This window comes from Euleptes europaea, chromosome 20, assembly GCF_029931775.1.
Source record: "Euleptes europaea isolate rEulEur1 chromosome 20, rEulEur1.hap1, whole genome shotgun sequence".
NCBI classification, from domain to species: Eukaryota; Metazoa; Chordata; class Lepidosauria; order Squamata; family Sphaerodactylidae; genus Euleptes; species Euleptes europaea.
This window is the reverse complement of record NC_079331.1, coordinates 5,311,356-5,325,833: the sequence shown is the minus strand read 5'-3', so window position 1 is coordinate 5,325,833 and position 14,478 is coordinate 5,311,356. Positions and strand designations below refer to the sequence as shown.

General features: G+C 46.9%; 1 protein-coding gene across 1 annotated transcript in view; it reads left to right on the top strand.

Annotated features, from left to right (window-relative positions):
• Window positions 1–267: 267 nt before the first annotated feature.
• Window positions 268–14,478, top strand: part of STRA6 (signaling receptor and transporter of retinol STRA6) — a 30,266-nt gene continuing 16,055 nt past the window's right edge. The window contains exons 1-6 of the mRNA XM_056865861.1: window positions 268–371; window positions 4,917–4,995; window positions 6,569–6,654; window positions 7,875–8,014; window positions 9,598–9,764; window positions 11,438–11,560. Coding sequence (XP_056721839.1) covers window positions 268–371; window positions 4,917–4,995; window positions 6,569–6,654; window positions 7,875–8,014; window positions 9,598–9,764; window positions 11,438–11,560 — 699 coding nt within the window. The remainder of the gene's footprint in view (window positions 372–4,916; window positions 4,996–6,568; window positions 6,655–7,874; window positions 8,015–9,597; window positions 9,765–11,437; window positions 11,561–14,478) is intronic.

Below are 14,478 nucleotides of genomic sequence, written 5' to 3'. Positions count from 1 at the left end.
TGCAAAGTCACTTTGAACAGAGTTCTCGAGGGCAAGGGGGGGAGAGAGAGGCCGCTGAATGAGAGAGGAGGTGTATATGCAGCCATCCGACTCCTGCAGCAAAGTCTAACAAGTTTAAAAAAATATATATCCGCATCCTAAGTGAATTGACAACGGGATAGACACGTCTGAGATTCTCTGTGGCTAAATCTATATCTAAAGAATAGCACATTTCCAAAAGCAAAACAAAGTTCTCTCTGCTTTTCCTTCTGGAAAGAAGAAAAGGATATGTCTTCGGAAGCGCTGGCGAGTAACCATAACCAGGACGTCAACAGCAGCTTTTCTTATGAGGACAACTGGTACATCTATGAGCCAATGGGAGAACTGGATGAGTGAGTATTGCGTTTCTTTCCCCGAGGGTGGCGCGTTCAGTGGGAAAGTTTATGTAGCTTACTGCTTCTCCAAACATTGTTCTGGAGGCAGCTTTTGATTGAATCTGTTTTTAAAAAATGCTAAAATGTATTCAAAATATAGAACAATAGCATAGAATCATAGAGTCGGAAGGGACCTCCAGGGTTATCTAGTCCAACCCCCTGCACAATGCAGGAGTTTCACAACTACCTCCTCCCCACACCCCCAGTGACTCCTTACTCAATTCCCAGAAAATGGCCCAAAAAAAAAAAAAAAAACACCTCCAGGATCCCTGGCAAATCTGTTTTGGAAGATGGACTGTGTAGCATTATACCCTGCTGAGGTCCCTCCCCTCCCGAACCCTGCCGTCTCCAAACTCTATCCCCCAAAACTCCAGGAATTTCCCAACCTGGAGTTGACAACCCTATCCAGGACTAGGCTGGGACGAGAGAAAACATTGGCTTGCTTAAAACTATTTCCTGAATCAATTAAATGTATGAGGCTACTTAAACCCAGACCGGGGCAGGGTGTGTGTTACCGTACTTTGTATTCCCAGCGATGTATTGAAAACGTTATAAAAAAACATCCCTTTAAAAGGGGTTTTGGATACCACGGCTTATAAATGGTTGGAAGACGTCTTCACAGCGAAAGGGGCCAAACAAAGTGTGAACAGTATTTTTTATAACGTTTTCAAACTCTTAATACATCGCTGGGAATACAAGTGCGGTAACCCAACCCCCCCCCCCCAGTAAGACTATCCAAGGGTTCTCAACAAGGGGGGGGGGATTCCCCCCGGGGGATTTTTGGGTTCTGGGAGGGGGGAATTGGGACCACTATTCAGCAAAGTGTGTTGCCCTGTAGATTCTGTACAGTCTGTAAAACTGTAGTTTGTTTTTTTGAGTTAGACTATCTTGGGAAAGGGGGGAATTATATTCTGAACAATGGTGAAAGGAGGGAAAGGAGCAAAAAAGGCTGAGATTCTAGGCCAGGACTGTATACTCTGTTGTCTGTGAGGATGCCAGAGACCAAAACGGAGACTTTCTATGCACAAAGCAGATGATCTCCCCCTGTGCTTTTGCCCCTGGGAGATGATTTGGCTCCCATTTCTAGGCACCGCTCTGCACCAGTCTTCCCCAGAGCATTTCTGGTGTGGTTTCTTAAGTGCCCGCCCAGCCGCTATTGTCTGGATCTGCCCTTGATGGATATTTCCTTGGATATGTGATTTGAGGTGGAAAGGTGCTTTGCATTGCTGAGGCATGACCTCATGTTTGCCTGGGATGCTGTCTTGTTTCTGGGGTTTGTTTCTGGTATTCTTCATTTTAAAGAAATGGCATGGGTTCTTTCATTCCAAAAACCAATATGCCAAGTCTAGCCTTTCCCAAACGCAATCCTTTTTCTTTCTCCTCTTGTACCTCAACATAATGAATTGGTTTAATCGCATCCTGCTCCAAGAACTAATCAGGGCTGACCCGACTTAGCTTCTCAGATAGTGCTGCCAATCTCCAAGAGGTAGCTGGAGATCTCCCGCTATTACAACTGATCTCCAGCCAACAGAAATCCATTCACCTGAAAAAGAGGAAGAGTTGTTTTTTATATGCCGACTTTCTCTACCACTCAAGGGAGACTCAAACCAGCTTACAATCACCTTCCTTTCCCCTCCCCACAAGGTAGGTGAGGCTGAGAGAACTGTGACTAGCCCAAGGTCACCCAGCTGGCTTTGTGTGTAGGAGTGGGGAAACAAACCCAGTTCACCAGATTAGCCTCCGCCGCTCATGTGGAGGAGTGAGGAATCAAACCCAGTTCTCCAGATTAGACTCCACGCTCCAAACCACCGCTCTTAACCACCACGCTGGCTCTTAACCACTACACCACCTGGAGAAAATGGCTGCTTTGGAGGGTGGACTCTGTGCTATTATACCTTGCTGAGGTCCCTCCTCGCCCAAACCCCACCCTCCCCAGTCTCCACCCTCAAAATCTTCAGGAATTTCCCAACCCAGAGCTGGCAACTCTATTTCCAGATCTGATAATATCAGGCAAGCTTAGGCCATCCAGGTCAGGGCAGACAGAGATTGTTTGCCATTGCCTACCTCTGCGTAGCAACCCTGAACTTCCTTGGTGGTCTCCCATCCAAGTACTAACCAGGGCCGACCCTGCTTAACTTCCAAGAGCTGATGAGATCGGGCTAGCTTGGGGCATCCAAGTCAAAGCAAGAGATGTTCAGAGGTGGTTTGCCATTGCCTGCCTCTGCGTAGCAACCCCGAACTTCCTTGGTGGTCTACCCGTAAAGACCATGATGTGTCTGATATGCCCATGGACTGACTCTTTATAAGGCACATGTGTGCATGCAGCTTGAAAACCTTTCATTCTGAGAGTCAGGAATCTTTCATTGTTTAAATATTTCAAAATAATAGAGTTATCAAAGCAAGCCAACACCTTCTTCCTGGATCGACACTGGTGAGAATCAAAGAAACCAGTTGGATGACGCATGGCTTTCTATTGGGCTGACGAACGAAAATACAAGCTTTGACCTGGAGAAAATCCCCTTTTCAAGTAAAGCAAAGTAGGGTGTTATAAAACCCACAAAGCCTGCTTATATTGGCTGTCTCTGTTCGGTATTACTTTACCTATGTATTATCTTTGGAATACAAAGCCTGAAACATTGGAAGGTCGCAAAGAAAACTCCACCTGCCCCTTCCTTTCCGCTCACGAGGAAATAAGATTACGCTGCTGGGGATTCGCTGTTTATATTCCACCTTTTCAGTTAACCTGAAAGGATTGAATGTATATATGAATATATGTATATGTATATATGTGTGGTGGTGGGTTGGACAATGAGTGAATCAAAACCTACGTCGAAGGAAAATCGTAGTAGCTTTGGCGAACTGGTTTGAAAACCTGAAATGAGGTTCCAAAAACTGATTGATCTCAGCCTTGGGAAAAACAGCATGGGTACAGCTTAGTCCAAAAAAGAACTTTTTAAACATTAGTCTCAGGAAGGCTTTGATTGAATCTTGATTCTCTGGTTCTAACTTTATGCTCTTGCAAGACTGGTCAAAGGCCGAGGTGCTGCTGAACGTAAGCAACAAAGAGTCTGACTGTGTACGTGAAACAATTATCCTGCAGCAAGTCCCTCCATAATGCTTGTTCTTATTGGAGCTTACTTGGGAGGGAGGCATTTGATTCACACACGCACACCCAAAAAATGGGAACCCAAAACAGCTTATGTCGAACTGGTTAGACCTCACCTAGAGTACTGTGTTCAGTTTTGGGCACCGCAATTTAAGAAAGATATAGACAAGGTGGAACGGGTCCAGGAGACCAAGGAAAGGTTGAAGGGGCTGGGTATGTTTAGCCTGAAGAGGAGAAGACTGAGGGGGGATATGAGAACCATCTTTAAGTACCTGAAAGGCTGTCATATAGAGGATGGTGCCAAGTTGTTTTCTGTTGCCCCAGAAGGTCGAACCCGAACCAACGGGTTGAAATTAAATCAAAAGAGTTCCCGTCTAGACATTAGGAAGAATTTTCTAACACAGTGGTTCCTCATTGGGGAACAGGCTTCCTCGGGAGGTGGTGAGCTCTCCTTCCCTGGGGGTTTTCAAGCAGAGGCTAGATGGTCATCTGACAGCAATGCTTATTCTATGACCTTAGGCAGATTATGAGAGGGAGGGCATCTCGGCCATCTTCTGGGCATGGAGTAGGGGTCACTGGGGGTGTGGGGGGGAGGTAGTTGTGAATTTCCTGCATTGTGCAGGGGGTTGGACTAGATGACCCTGGTTGTCCCTTCCAACTATGATTCTGAGTCCTCTTCTCCTCCATTTTATCCTCAGAACAATCCTGTGAGGTAGTTTAGGCTTAAAGTGTGTGACTGGCCGAAGGTCACCCAACAAGCTTCCATGGCAGAGCAGGGATTTGAACCTGGAGTTCCCCAGATCCTAGCCCAACACTCCAACCGCTACCGCTCAGTGGCTCTCAAACATTTTGCTTAATTAAATCCTCTCATCCCTACTGATGTCTATTGGGCCCACATTAACAAAACCCTTATCTGTTACAGTATATTTCCCCTCTTCGAATGAATTTCCATGGTTCTCCATATCCCTGAATCCTTCTCTAACCTTGTTACGGTTATTTAAGCGCTTTTAATCTTTGCTTGCAAAGCCGGCTCTTTCTGGCACTCCCTAAGTTAATTTGGGCACTCTCCTTTTTCCGATTCCCCTTCATTTTAATATATATTGCTTCCTATTAGCATAATATATGTAAACACTGCCCTCGAATGACTATCATCCCAAAAAAGAACCAGAAAATGGCTTTGCACGCATGACACGGATTTTGCCCAGTTGGCCCAAATACCGGGGAGATAGGATAAGTATTTGGTCCCCTGAGGCTAGCAGCCATTCTCAATGCACATTTTTGTTCTCTTAGCTGGGCATCGCTTATTCTATTACATTTCTCAGCCCTCAGTCATCCCTTATCTTTCTTTTTTTTTAAGCTAATGTATGTTAAATTATTTCTATTCCTCCGCTCTGCAGCATGAACCGTGATGCTATCTCAGCCTGCCTTCCTACCGTCCCTTTTGATCTCTACCACGTCTGCATGGCTCCAGTATCCGTAAGTGCCTTGTTCTAATGCAGGTAGCTGGTGTGGTCCAGGATGTAAGGTAACATTGGAGGTAGAACTGCGAGTTGATGGAGGGGGGGGTTCTTAGTTTGTATTAGGGGTTGATGCATAGTTACCCATCATAAATTGTCATCTGCACGACGGCCCCCCGTAAGAAAATAATTCTACCCTTGACTGATAAAATGAAATCTAGCCAAGAATCCTCTGTATGCCGGTTTTTTATTGAACGATTCTATTCCTGAAGTCACTTTAAAGGTGGGGGAATTTCTGATGGAAGTTGTTAAAACCAGGACCAAAGTTTAAACTGTATTTAAACTGAATGGACGGAGAATTTTGTGTACTGCTAATGTTATGTCTCTGGGTTTATGCCAATAAATGTGGATTGGATTGGATTGGCATAGTTACCTTCACCCTTCCCTCCCTCTCCTAATCCTGGTAGACTACAATGAAACTGTTGTGAGTTCTATATGCTGTTTTTGCAAACATGTATTTGGGAAACTGGTCTTTTCTCCAAGGTATCCCCCCCCCCCGAGTCAGACAAATGATAGAGAACAATAAGGGGCTGATTGATGACTTTTGACGCATGCAATAAGGGGCTGATTGATTACTTTTGAGTGCATGGAGTCATTGCATTTTACGCAGGGGTGGACTTAGGTCTTTTATGCATGGCTGTTTTCACTCGCCGTCACCCCTCACTCCTCGCTCTCCCCCTGCATTTCCCCGTGTTTTACCTGCGTTTTAAAATTTGAGATAAAACAGGCCTCTTTTTTTTGCATCTGAACTGGGCCTTTTCACTCCTGCCAAAATCTTTTTTTAAAAAACAGGTAAAGGTCCCCTGTTCAAGCACCGGGTCACTCCTGACCCATGGGGTGACCTCACATCCCGACGTTTCCTAGGCAGACTTTGTTTAGGGGGTGGTTTGCCAGTGCCTTCCCCAGTCATCTTCCCTTTACCCCCAGCAAGCTGGGTCCTCATTTGACCGACCTTGGAAGGATGGGAGGCTGAGTCCACCTTGAGCCGGCGACCTGAACCCGACTTCCGTCGGGATCGAACTCAGGTCGTGAGCAGAGCTTGGACTGCAGTACTGCAGCTGACCACTCTGCGCCAAGGGGCTCTTCCGCCAAAATCTTACAATTATGGAAAAGGAGGTTTGTTTGTTTTCTGTATTCCCGACAGTTGTGGAAAACGCTAAGCCAAGTGGGGGGGGGGGACCCTACACAAACTTTTACACGACTTCAAATTTTGGGACTGTGTGTTAAACACTGAAAAAACTGAGAACCAAAAGATGAAATGTTCCAACAGCTGTACCGTAAGGAATCGTTGTCCGCCTAGCCAAGAATCTGTGCTGCGAAAATGTGGAATTATCTCTCTCCCTTTCATCTCCAGTGTTTGTGTTTCATTTTTGCTACTTCGATTTGGACGTCGCGATATAAAACCTGTAGCCCCCAGGTTCCTTCACCTGCTGTATGTTGATGGGCCGTTTTGGTCTTCGAGATGGGCTGGAACTGTACAAACAAAGCTCAACGTGACTGGTGTTTGTTTTCTTTCTTTTTTCCCCCTGAAGCTGATGGTATTGCTGGTGCTATCTCTGCTGATAAAAAGGAAGCGCCTCTATAAACACTGTTTGGACGGAGCTCCCGGTCTGTTAAGGTATGTTTTGGGGTTAGGGGCTTGTGTTCAGTTTAGGGAGGGCGTGGGGTGTTAGGCATGGGGTGGTTGAAATTTGTCACTTTATGGCCATGTTTCTAGTTCCCTCGGACTTGAGTGGGTAAGCACTACCAAAAACGAGGGATGCCAGCCTCCAGGCGGGACCTGGGGATCCCCCGGAATCAAAGAAGCATAGAGTAGGAAGGGACCACCAGGGTCATCTAGTCCAACCCCCTGCACAAGGAAGGAAATTCACAACTACCTCCCCCCCCACAGCCCCAGTAACCCCTACTCTATGCCCAGAAGATGGCCAAGGTGCCCCTCCCTCTCATGATCTGCCTAAGGTCATAGAATCAGCATTGCTGACAGATGGCCATCTAGCCTCTGCTTAAAAACCTCCAGGGAAGGAGAGCCCACCGCCTCCCAAGGAAGTCTGTTCCACCGAGGAGCCGCTCTAACTGTTAGAAAATTCTTCCTAATGTCTAGACGGGAACTCTTTTGATTTAATTTCAACCCGTTGGTTCTGGTCCGACCTTCTGGGGCAACAGAAAACAACTCGGCACCCTCCTCCATATGGCAGCCCTTCAGGTACTTGAAGAAAATCACAGCTCATCTCCAGACTATAGAGATCAGTATCCCTGGAGGAAATGGATTCTTTGAAGGATGGACTCTATGGCATTGTACCCCACTGAGGTCCCTGTCCTCCCCAGGCTCCACCCCTAAATCTCCAAAAGTTTCCCGATCTGGCAGCCCTACCCCCATAATCCCTACCAGTAGTCAGGGGGACCTGGCAACCCTAATCTGAACAGCACTTCACATGAACAAATGAAGCTGCCTTATACTGAATCAGACCCTCGGTCCATCAAAGTCAGTATTGTCTACTCAGACCGGCAACGGCTCTCCAGGGTCTAAGGCAGAGATGTCTTTCCCATCACCTACTTGCCTAGTCCCTTTTAACTGGAGATGCTGGGGATGGAGCCTGGGACCTTCTGCATGCCAAGCAGATGCTCTACAAACTGAGCCACAGCCCCTTTCCCTGTGGACCAAGGGTCTTGCCCTCCATTGCAGCAGCACCATCCTGCCTGCGTTCCACAGCTCCTAATATAATAAACATGCTCCTCTGATCCTAGAGAGAATAGGTAATAACCATACTTGCAGAAATCTCTCAGGGATGCGCCCTGCTTCTTTTCTGTCCTAATCCTGCTGATTTTTGTTTCTTGCAGCCCAGTGCATTTCTTGGAAGAGGAGGGAATCAAGGGAGTGACGGTGGCCGTGTTTGGCATCCTCTTCTCCTCCTTATGCATGCTGGTTCTGGATGCCAACCCCCTGCCTTTCGTCTCCAGCTCTTCTTCGCACAGTCGAGGTAATTCAAACAGATGGCTTGCAAATGCTACCATGTGCCAGGAGAGCCTTGCGTTTCCCAGAATATTTGTTCATACAGTCTTGTAGGGGCTCCACTTCTAAACTTGTTTCTTTTTGATAATTTGTTTTAAATTAGTCCACTTTCCTGCAACCTAAAAAGGACCTCTTGGCACCTGAATTTCACTTTGCCTTAGGGTTGTCAGGTCCCTCCAGCCACAGATGTGAGATGGGGGGGGGGTGTAGGGTTGGCAGATCCACGAAGCTGCCTTATACTGAATCAGACTCTTGGTCCATCATGCTTGTCTACTCAGACCAGCAGCGGCTCTCCAGGGTCTCAGGCAGAGAAAGGTCTTTCACATCACCTACTTGCCTGGTTCCTTTGACTGGAGATGCCGGGGAATGAATCTGGGACCTTCTGCATGCCAAGCAGATGTTCTACCACTGAGCCACAGCTCTTCCAATATAATACATGAACACATGAAGCTGCCTTATACTGAATCAGACCTTTGGTCCATCAAGGTCAGTATAGTCTACTCAGACTGGTGGTGGCTCTTCAGGCCTCAGGTAGAGGTCTTTCCCATCACCTTACCACCAGATCCATTTTAGCTGGAGATGCTAGGGATTGAACCTGGGACCTTCTGCATGTCAAACAGATGCTCTACCACTGAGCCACAGCCCCCCCCCCCAGATTGGGAAATTCCTGGAGATTTGGGGATGGAGCCTGGGGAGGACAGGGACCTCAGTGGGGTACAATGTCACGGAGTCCACCCTCCAAAACAACCGTTTTCTCCAGGGGAAGTGATCTCTGTAGCCTGGAGATCAGTTGGAATAGTGGGAGATTTCCAGCTGCCTCCTGGAGGTTGGCAGCCCTATGTTATGTGGATGGCAAGAGGAAACACAAGGCTAATCCTTCAAGGAGCAGGCAGAGATCACGTCCCCTAGGCAAGTTGATGCCCATCTTTTCATAAGTTAAGTGTCGATGACATCGTTTGTTTTCATTATAGAAAATGCAAAAATGCAAAGCTAATTTAGAATTATTAACACACATTACAATTATTAATGTGCTCAGGAAGTCTGATACAAGCTAATTTCCCCTCTCCTTAATCTAATAAAGGCTAGCTCCGAGGAAGGGAGACTGGGGAGTCTGCTATGGGAAGGATCAGACCAGAGGGTGAAGCAAGTAGCTAAATTCTGTGACTCAATATATAGGATCCGTCAGACAAAGCTGGGGCTTGGAAACTTAACTTAAAATAGAGAGTATTTTATTTATTCGAGGTTTGTTTAAATTATATGAACTGTTTATGAATTGTATATCCTATAGTTTTAGTTACCGTATGCTCTCCAATTTTAATTCTGTAACTGATATGAATGTTTTTAATGGCATTTGCTGTATTAATAAATGAATCTGGGTTATTAATGCACAATTAGTGTCTGTTGATTGCGGAGCTGATTGTGGGAATCCCACCAGTAGTCATACCCTGCATGTATTAGCATGGCCTGGATTGCTGTATTGCCTGTTTTAATCTTTGTCTATACTGAGAACGTTTCCCCCCCTTTGCCCCCTCGCTTTCCCTCCACCTCTAGAGTACTGGAAGATCATGGCTTTGCTCTATTACCCTGCCTTCTACTACCCTTTAATTGCATGTGCTACAGTCCAACACAGAATTGGGTACTTCTTTGGCTGCTTGCTGTCCTGGTGCCATTGTGTGGTCCATATCTGGCAGAAGGTGGAATGTCCTGAGTCACCCAAGGTAAAAAAAAAAAGTGTTGCAAAATCCATCTAAGCAGTGAGCTGGAAGCTTCCTCACTGTCTCTGGGGCAGAGATCATAGAATAATAGAGTTGGAAGGGACCACCAGGGTCATCTAGTCCAACCCCCTGCACAAGGAAGGAAATTCACAACTACCTTCCCCCCCCCACACGCACACCCCAGTTACCCCTACTCCATGCCCAGAAGATGGCCAAGGTGCCCTCCCTCTCATGATCTGCCTACGTTCATAGAATCAGCCTTGCTGACAGATGGCCATCTAACCTCTGCTTAGAAACCTTCAGGGGAGGAAAGCTCACCACCTCCCGAGGAACCTGTTCCACTGAATGATAGAGTTGGAAGGGACCACCAGGGTCATCTAGTCCAACCCCCTGCACAATGCAGGAAATTCACAACTACCTTCCCCACCACACGCACACCCCAGTGACCCCTACTCCATGCCCAGAAGATAGCCAAGGTGCCCTCCCTCTCATGATCTGCCTACGTTCATAGAATCAGCATTGCTGACAGATGGCCATCTAACCTCTGCTTAAAAACCTCCAGGGAAGGAGAGCTCACCACCACCCGAGGAAGCCTGTTCCACAGAGGAACCACTCTAACTGTTAGAAAGTTCTTCCTAATGTCTAGACGGACTCTTTTGATTTAATTTCAACCTGTTGGTTCTGGTTCGACCTTCTGGGGCAACAGAAAACAACTCAGCACCCTCTTCTATATGACAGCCCTTCAAGTACTTGAAGATGGTTATCGTATCAGGACACTCTTCAGGCTAAGTCTGCAAAGACTGTGTGAATGGTTCATCCTTAGGTTAGCGCCACCTGAAGGTTGCACTAAGGTTCGGCCCTTGGTGCTTCGTCCAAGTACAAAATGAAGCAGAGGCAAAGGCAAAAAGTAAATCTTTTGTTTATTGTGCACAATAAAGGCTACTGCTAGCAAGACAAAGCTGGCCAATGCGGAGAGCATCAAATACAAGCAAAATGTCGTCTTATATACCTTTTTGGGTGATGCATAGTAGTACACCATTATGTCACACGCGTGACATACAGCAGTTGCTTAATATAATAGTAAAATGTACTAATGACACAAGGAACCCCGAGGTAAGCTGCAGTACTGCAGTTCAAGCTCTGCCCACGACCTGAGTTCGATCCTGACGGAAGTCGGTTTCAGGTAGCCGGCTCAAGGTTGACTCAGCCTTTCATCCTTCCGAGGTCGGTCAAATGAGTACCCAGCTTGTTGGGGGTAAAGGGAAGATGACTGAGGAAGGCACCAACAAACCACCCCGCAAACAAAGTCTGCCTAGAAAATGTTGGGATGTGACATCACCCCATGGGTCAGGAAGGACCCAGTGCTTGCACAGGGGACCTTTACCTTTTACTAATGACACATGAGTTAGTATAATCAGTATATTGGAATGTAGTCTGGGAATGCATTGACTGTTGGGGTCTCTTTGAAATGCGTGGACACTCTTTGAAATGCATGTTGTACTGACATGCATAGATGTCAGATTGTCATCATTACTCCAGGGCATTCGTCCATTAACATACCCTTCGGATACCCACTGTACTAGCCTTGCGATGTTCTATAAACAATTGACATCAGATATCTTTGTCCCCTATCACTTACCAGAATATCCCCCTTCTTTTTTTCTTCTTCTTCTCAGATTTATCGGTACTATTCCCTGCTCTCTTCTGTTCCTATCATTTTGTGCCTTGTGGTTCTGAGTCTCTGGTATCCTGCACAGCTTGTCAAGAACTTCAGACGGAAGGAGAAGATGGCTGAGGAGGTATTGTGTTGTGATACTAGTGTGCCAAACCAGGAGAGGGTGCCTCATCCATTTTCCCATAGGAGATAATCTGGGTTTTCCCAATCGACACAATAAAAACTTACCTAGTTAAGAATGTGGCCTACAAATTATTGTAGTTGTGCATGATTTTGTACCCAAGCATATCCAGCAATCTTCCTTGGGATAATGTGAAATGAATTATCAGCATGTCTGTATTTTAGGTAGGAGCCCCGTGGCGCAGAGTGGTAAGCTGCAGGACTGCAGTCCAAGCTCTGCTCACGACCTGAGTTCGATCCCTACAGAAGTCGGTTTCAGGTAGCCGGCTCCCATCCTTCCGAGGTCGGTCAAATGAGGACCCGGCTTGCTGGGAGTAAAGGGAAAATGACTGGGGAAGGCACTGGCAAACCACTCCGTAAAAACAAAGTCTGCCTAGTAAACGTCGGGATGTGACTTCACCCCATGGATCAGGAATGACCCGGTGCTTGCACAGGGGACCTTTACCTTTTATTGTATTTTAGGTGCCTAGGACTTGGAAAGGGTTTAGAATGCTCTCTTTAATTTTATTGTTATTAAGGATGGCGGTGGTATTCATTGATATGTCTTTTTCCAGCCTTCAGAGCACTTTGCGTATAATCTGTACAATATGGCAGATGGGAAAGGGCCAGGTCATGCTGAAATCAAGCTGTGACCATGCATGCACAGGGTGGATAGTGCATGGCAGTATGTGCTCCTTGGCATTAGGGATGCCGGCCTCCAGGTGGGACCAGGGGATCCCCTGGAATTACAGCTCATCTCCAGACTACAGAGATCACTTCCCCTGGAGAAAATGGATGCTTTGGAGGGTGGACTCTATGGCATTGTATCCCACTAAGGTCTCTGTCCTCCCTAGGCTCCATCCCCAAATCTCCAGACGTTTTCCAACTTGGACCTAGCAACCATCCCCTGCCTGTGGCCAGAGGAGACCTGGCAACCCATACTGTTGTCTAGGGTCATTTATGCTTGGTAATTAGCAGCGCATTCCAGGCTGAAGTGCCCCGCATATGTTTTTTATTTCTTCATGCTGAACTGTCATGCGCATACCTGCTTCGCATTTCTTAAGAGCCCCTTTAACGCGACCTTTTGTATTTGCTCTGCCTCCGCATCGAAGCATTCACTGAAGGAAGCATGAATAATCACGGCCACAGCTTAGCTAAGGAAACGACTATTGCTAATGGCTATTCAAACGAAGGAGCAGGCGAGTGCGGTGTGTGTGGAATTTGTTTGACTTTCTCCTCTTGCATCGGGACCGTGAATAGTCATTTTAAAGGTCTGATTTAAAAAATCAGCCTTGAGCAAGGAGCAGAATCGACCCTGCCTAAATGGCCTAGAAGTCAACCCAGGCTAGATTTTCGACCCCACAGCTTTTACGTGCTATGGGAGAGGAACTTTAGGCCCTTTTATTATTTTTTTAAATCTCATTTTTTGGCAGTAAACGTGGGAGGGGGAATCATATACTCTTTGCACCCTATAAACTCCTTACCCCAAGAAGATTTGGGCATTAATGTTTCCCATTCAGAACAGAACTGATGCTTCTGTGTGCTGGCTTGTGGGGAGCTTTTTTTCCAGCAACCAACTCCTAATCCTGTCGGCTGGCACCCCGTAGCCTTGCTATTTTAGAAAGAACCCTCTTTTCGCCAAGAATAGGAAATGCCGACGCTTGGGTCTTTAAATGCAGAGATCTGCAAAACGGTATTTTGCAGGGTTTAGCCAAATCCTCTTGTTTCGTACAAGTCTAGAATGTGGAGTTAGAACAGAATGTTCTTTCTGGCCTGCTTCAGATGTTCGCGCCGATCTCCCGCCTGGGTTCTGCGACCCTCCGCGAGGAGCCCGCGGGAGCCCTCTCCTCGCACGCCAGGTGCAGAAAGGCATGTGCAGCCATGTAATTAGCACTTCTACAACTGTTATCATGACTGGCGAGGCAGATGGAAATTATACGAGACATTTTAAATGAGCGGCATGAATCAGACACTCCGGAGCACATCGAGAATGTGCGAGAAATTGTTGGGAGGTGTAGCGCTACCTAATTGGATCACTTTGTCTGGCATAAGCAATCGCCCTGTCTTTCCCGGATACAGAAAATAGTTAAGAATGGCATAAGAAGAAGAAGAAGAGTTGGTTTTTATATGCCGACTTTCTTTACCGCTTAAGGGAGACTCAAACTGGCTTACAATCACCTTCCCTTCCCCACAACAGACACCCTGTGAGGTAGGTGGGGCTGAGAGAGCTCTAAGAGAGCTGTGACTAGCTCAAGGTCACCCAGCTGGGTTTGTGTGTAGGAGTGGGGAAACAAGTCCAGCTCACCAGATTAGCGTCCACCGTTCATGTGGAGGAGTGGGGAATCAAACCCGGTTCCCCAGATCAGAGTCCACCACTCCAAACCACCACTCTTAACCACTACACCACTCTGGTGGTATATTAGGGGTGATTTTTTAAAATTTCTGCATATGCATTTCTTTGGATTGGCATACCTGTTGGTTAGTTTCCATGGGGAAGGGCTGTGGCTCAGTGGAAGAGCCTCTGCTTTGCATGCAGAAGGTTCCAGCTTCAATCCCCGGCACCTCCAGATGAAAGGACCAGGTAGTAGGTGGTATGAAAAACCTCAGCCTGAGACCCTAGCTCAGTAAAAGAGCCTCTGCTTGGAATGCAGAAGGTCCCTGGTTCAATCCCCGGCATCTCCAGTTAAAGGACCAGGCAAGTAGGTGATGGGAAAGACTTCTGCCTGGCTCAGTGGAAGAGCCTCTGCTTTGCATGCAGAAAGTTCCAGCTTCAATCCCCGGCACCTCCAGATGAAAGGACCAGGTAGTAGGTGGTATGAAAAACCTCAGCCTGAGACCCTAGCTCAGTAAAAGAGCCTCTGCTTTGTATGCAGGAGGTTCCAG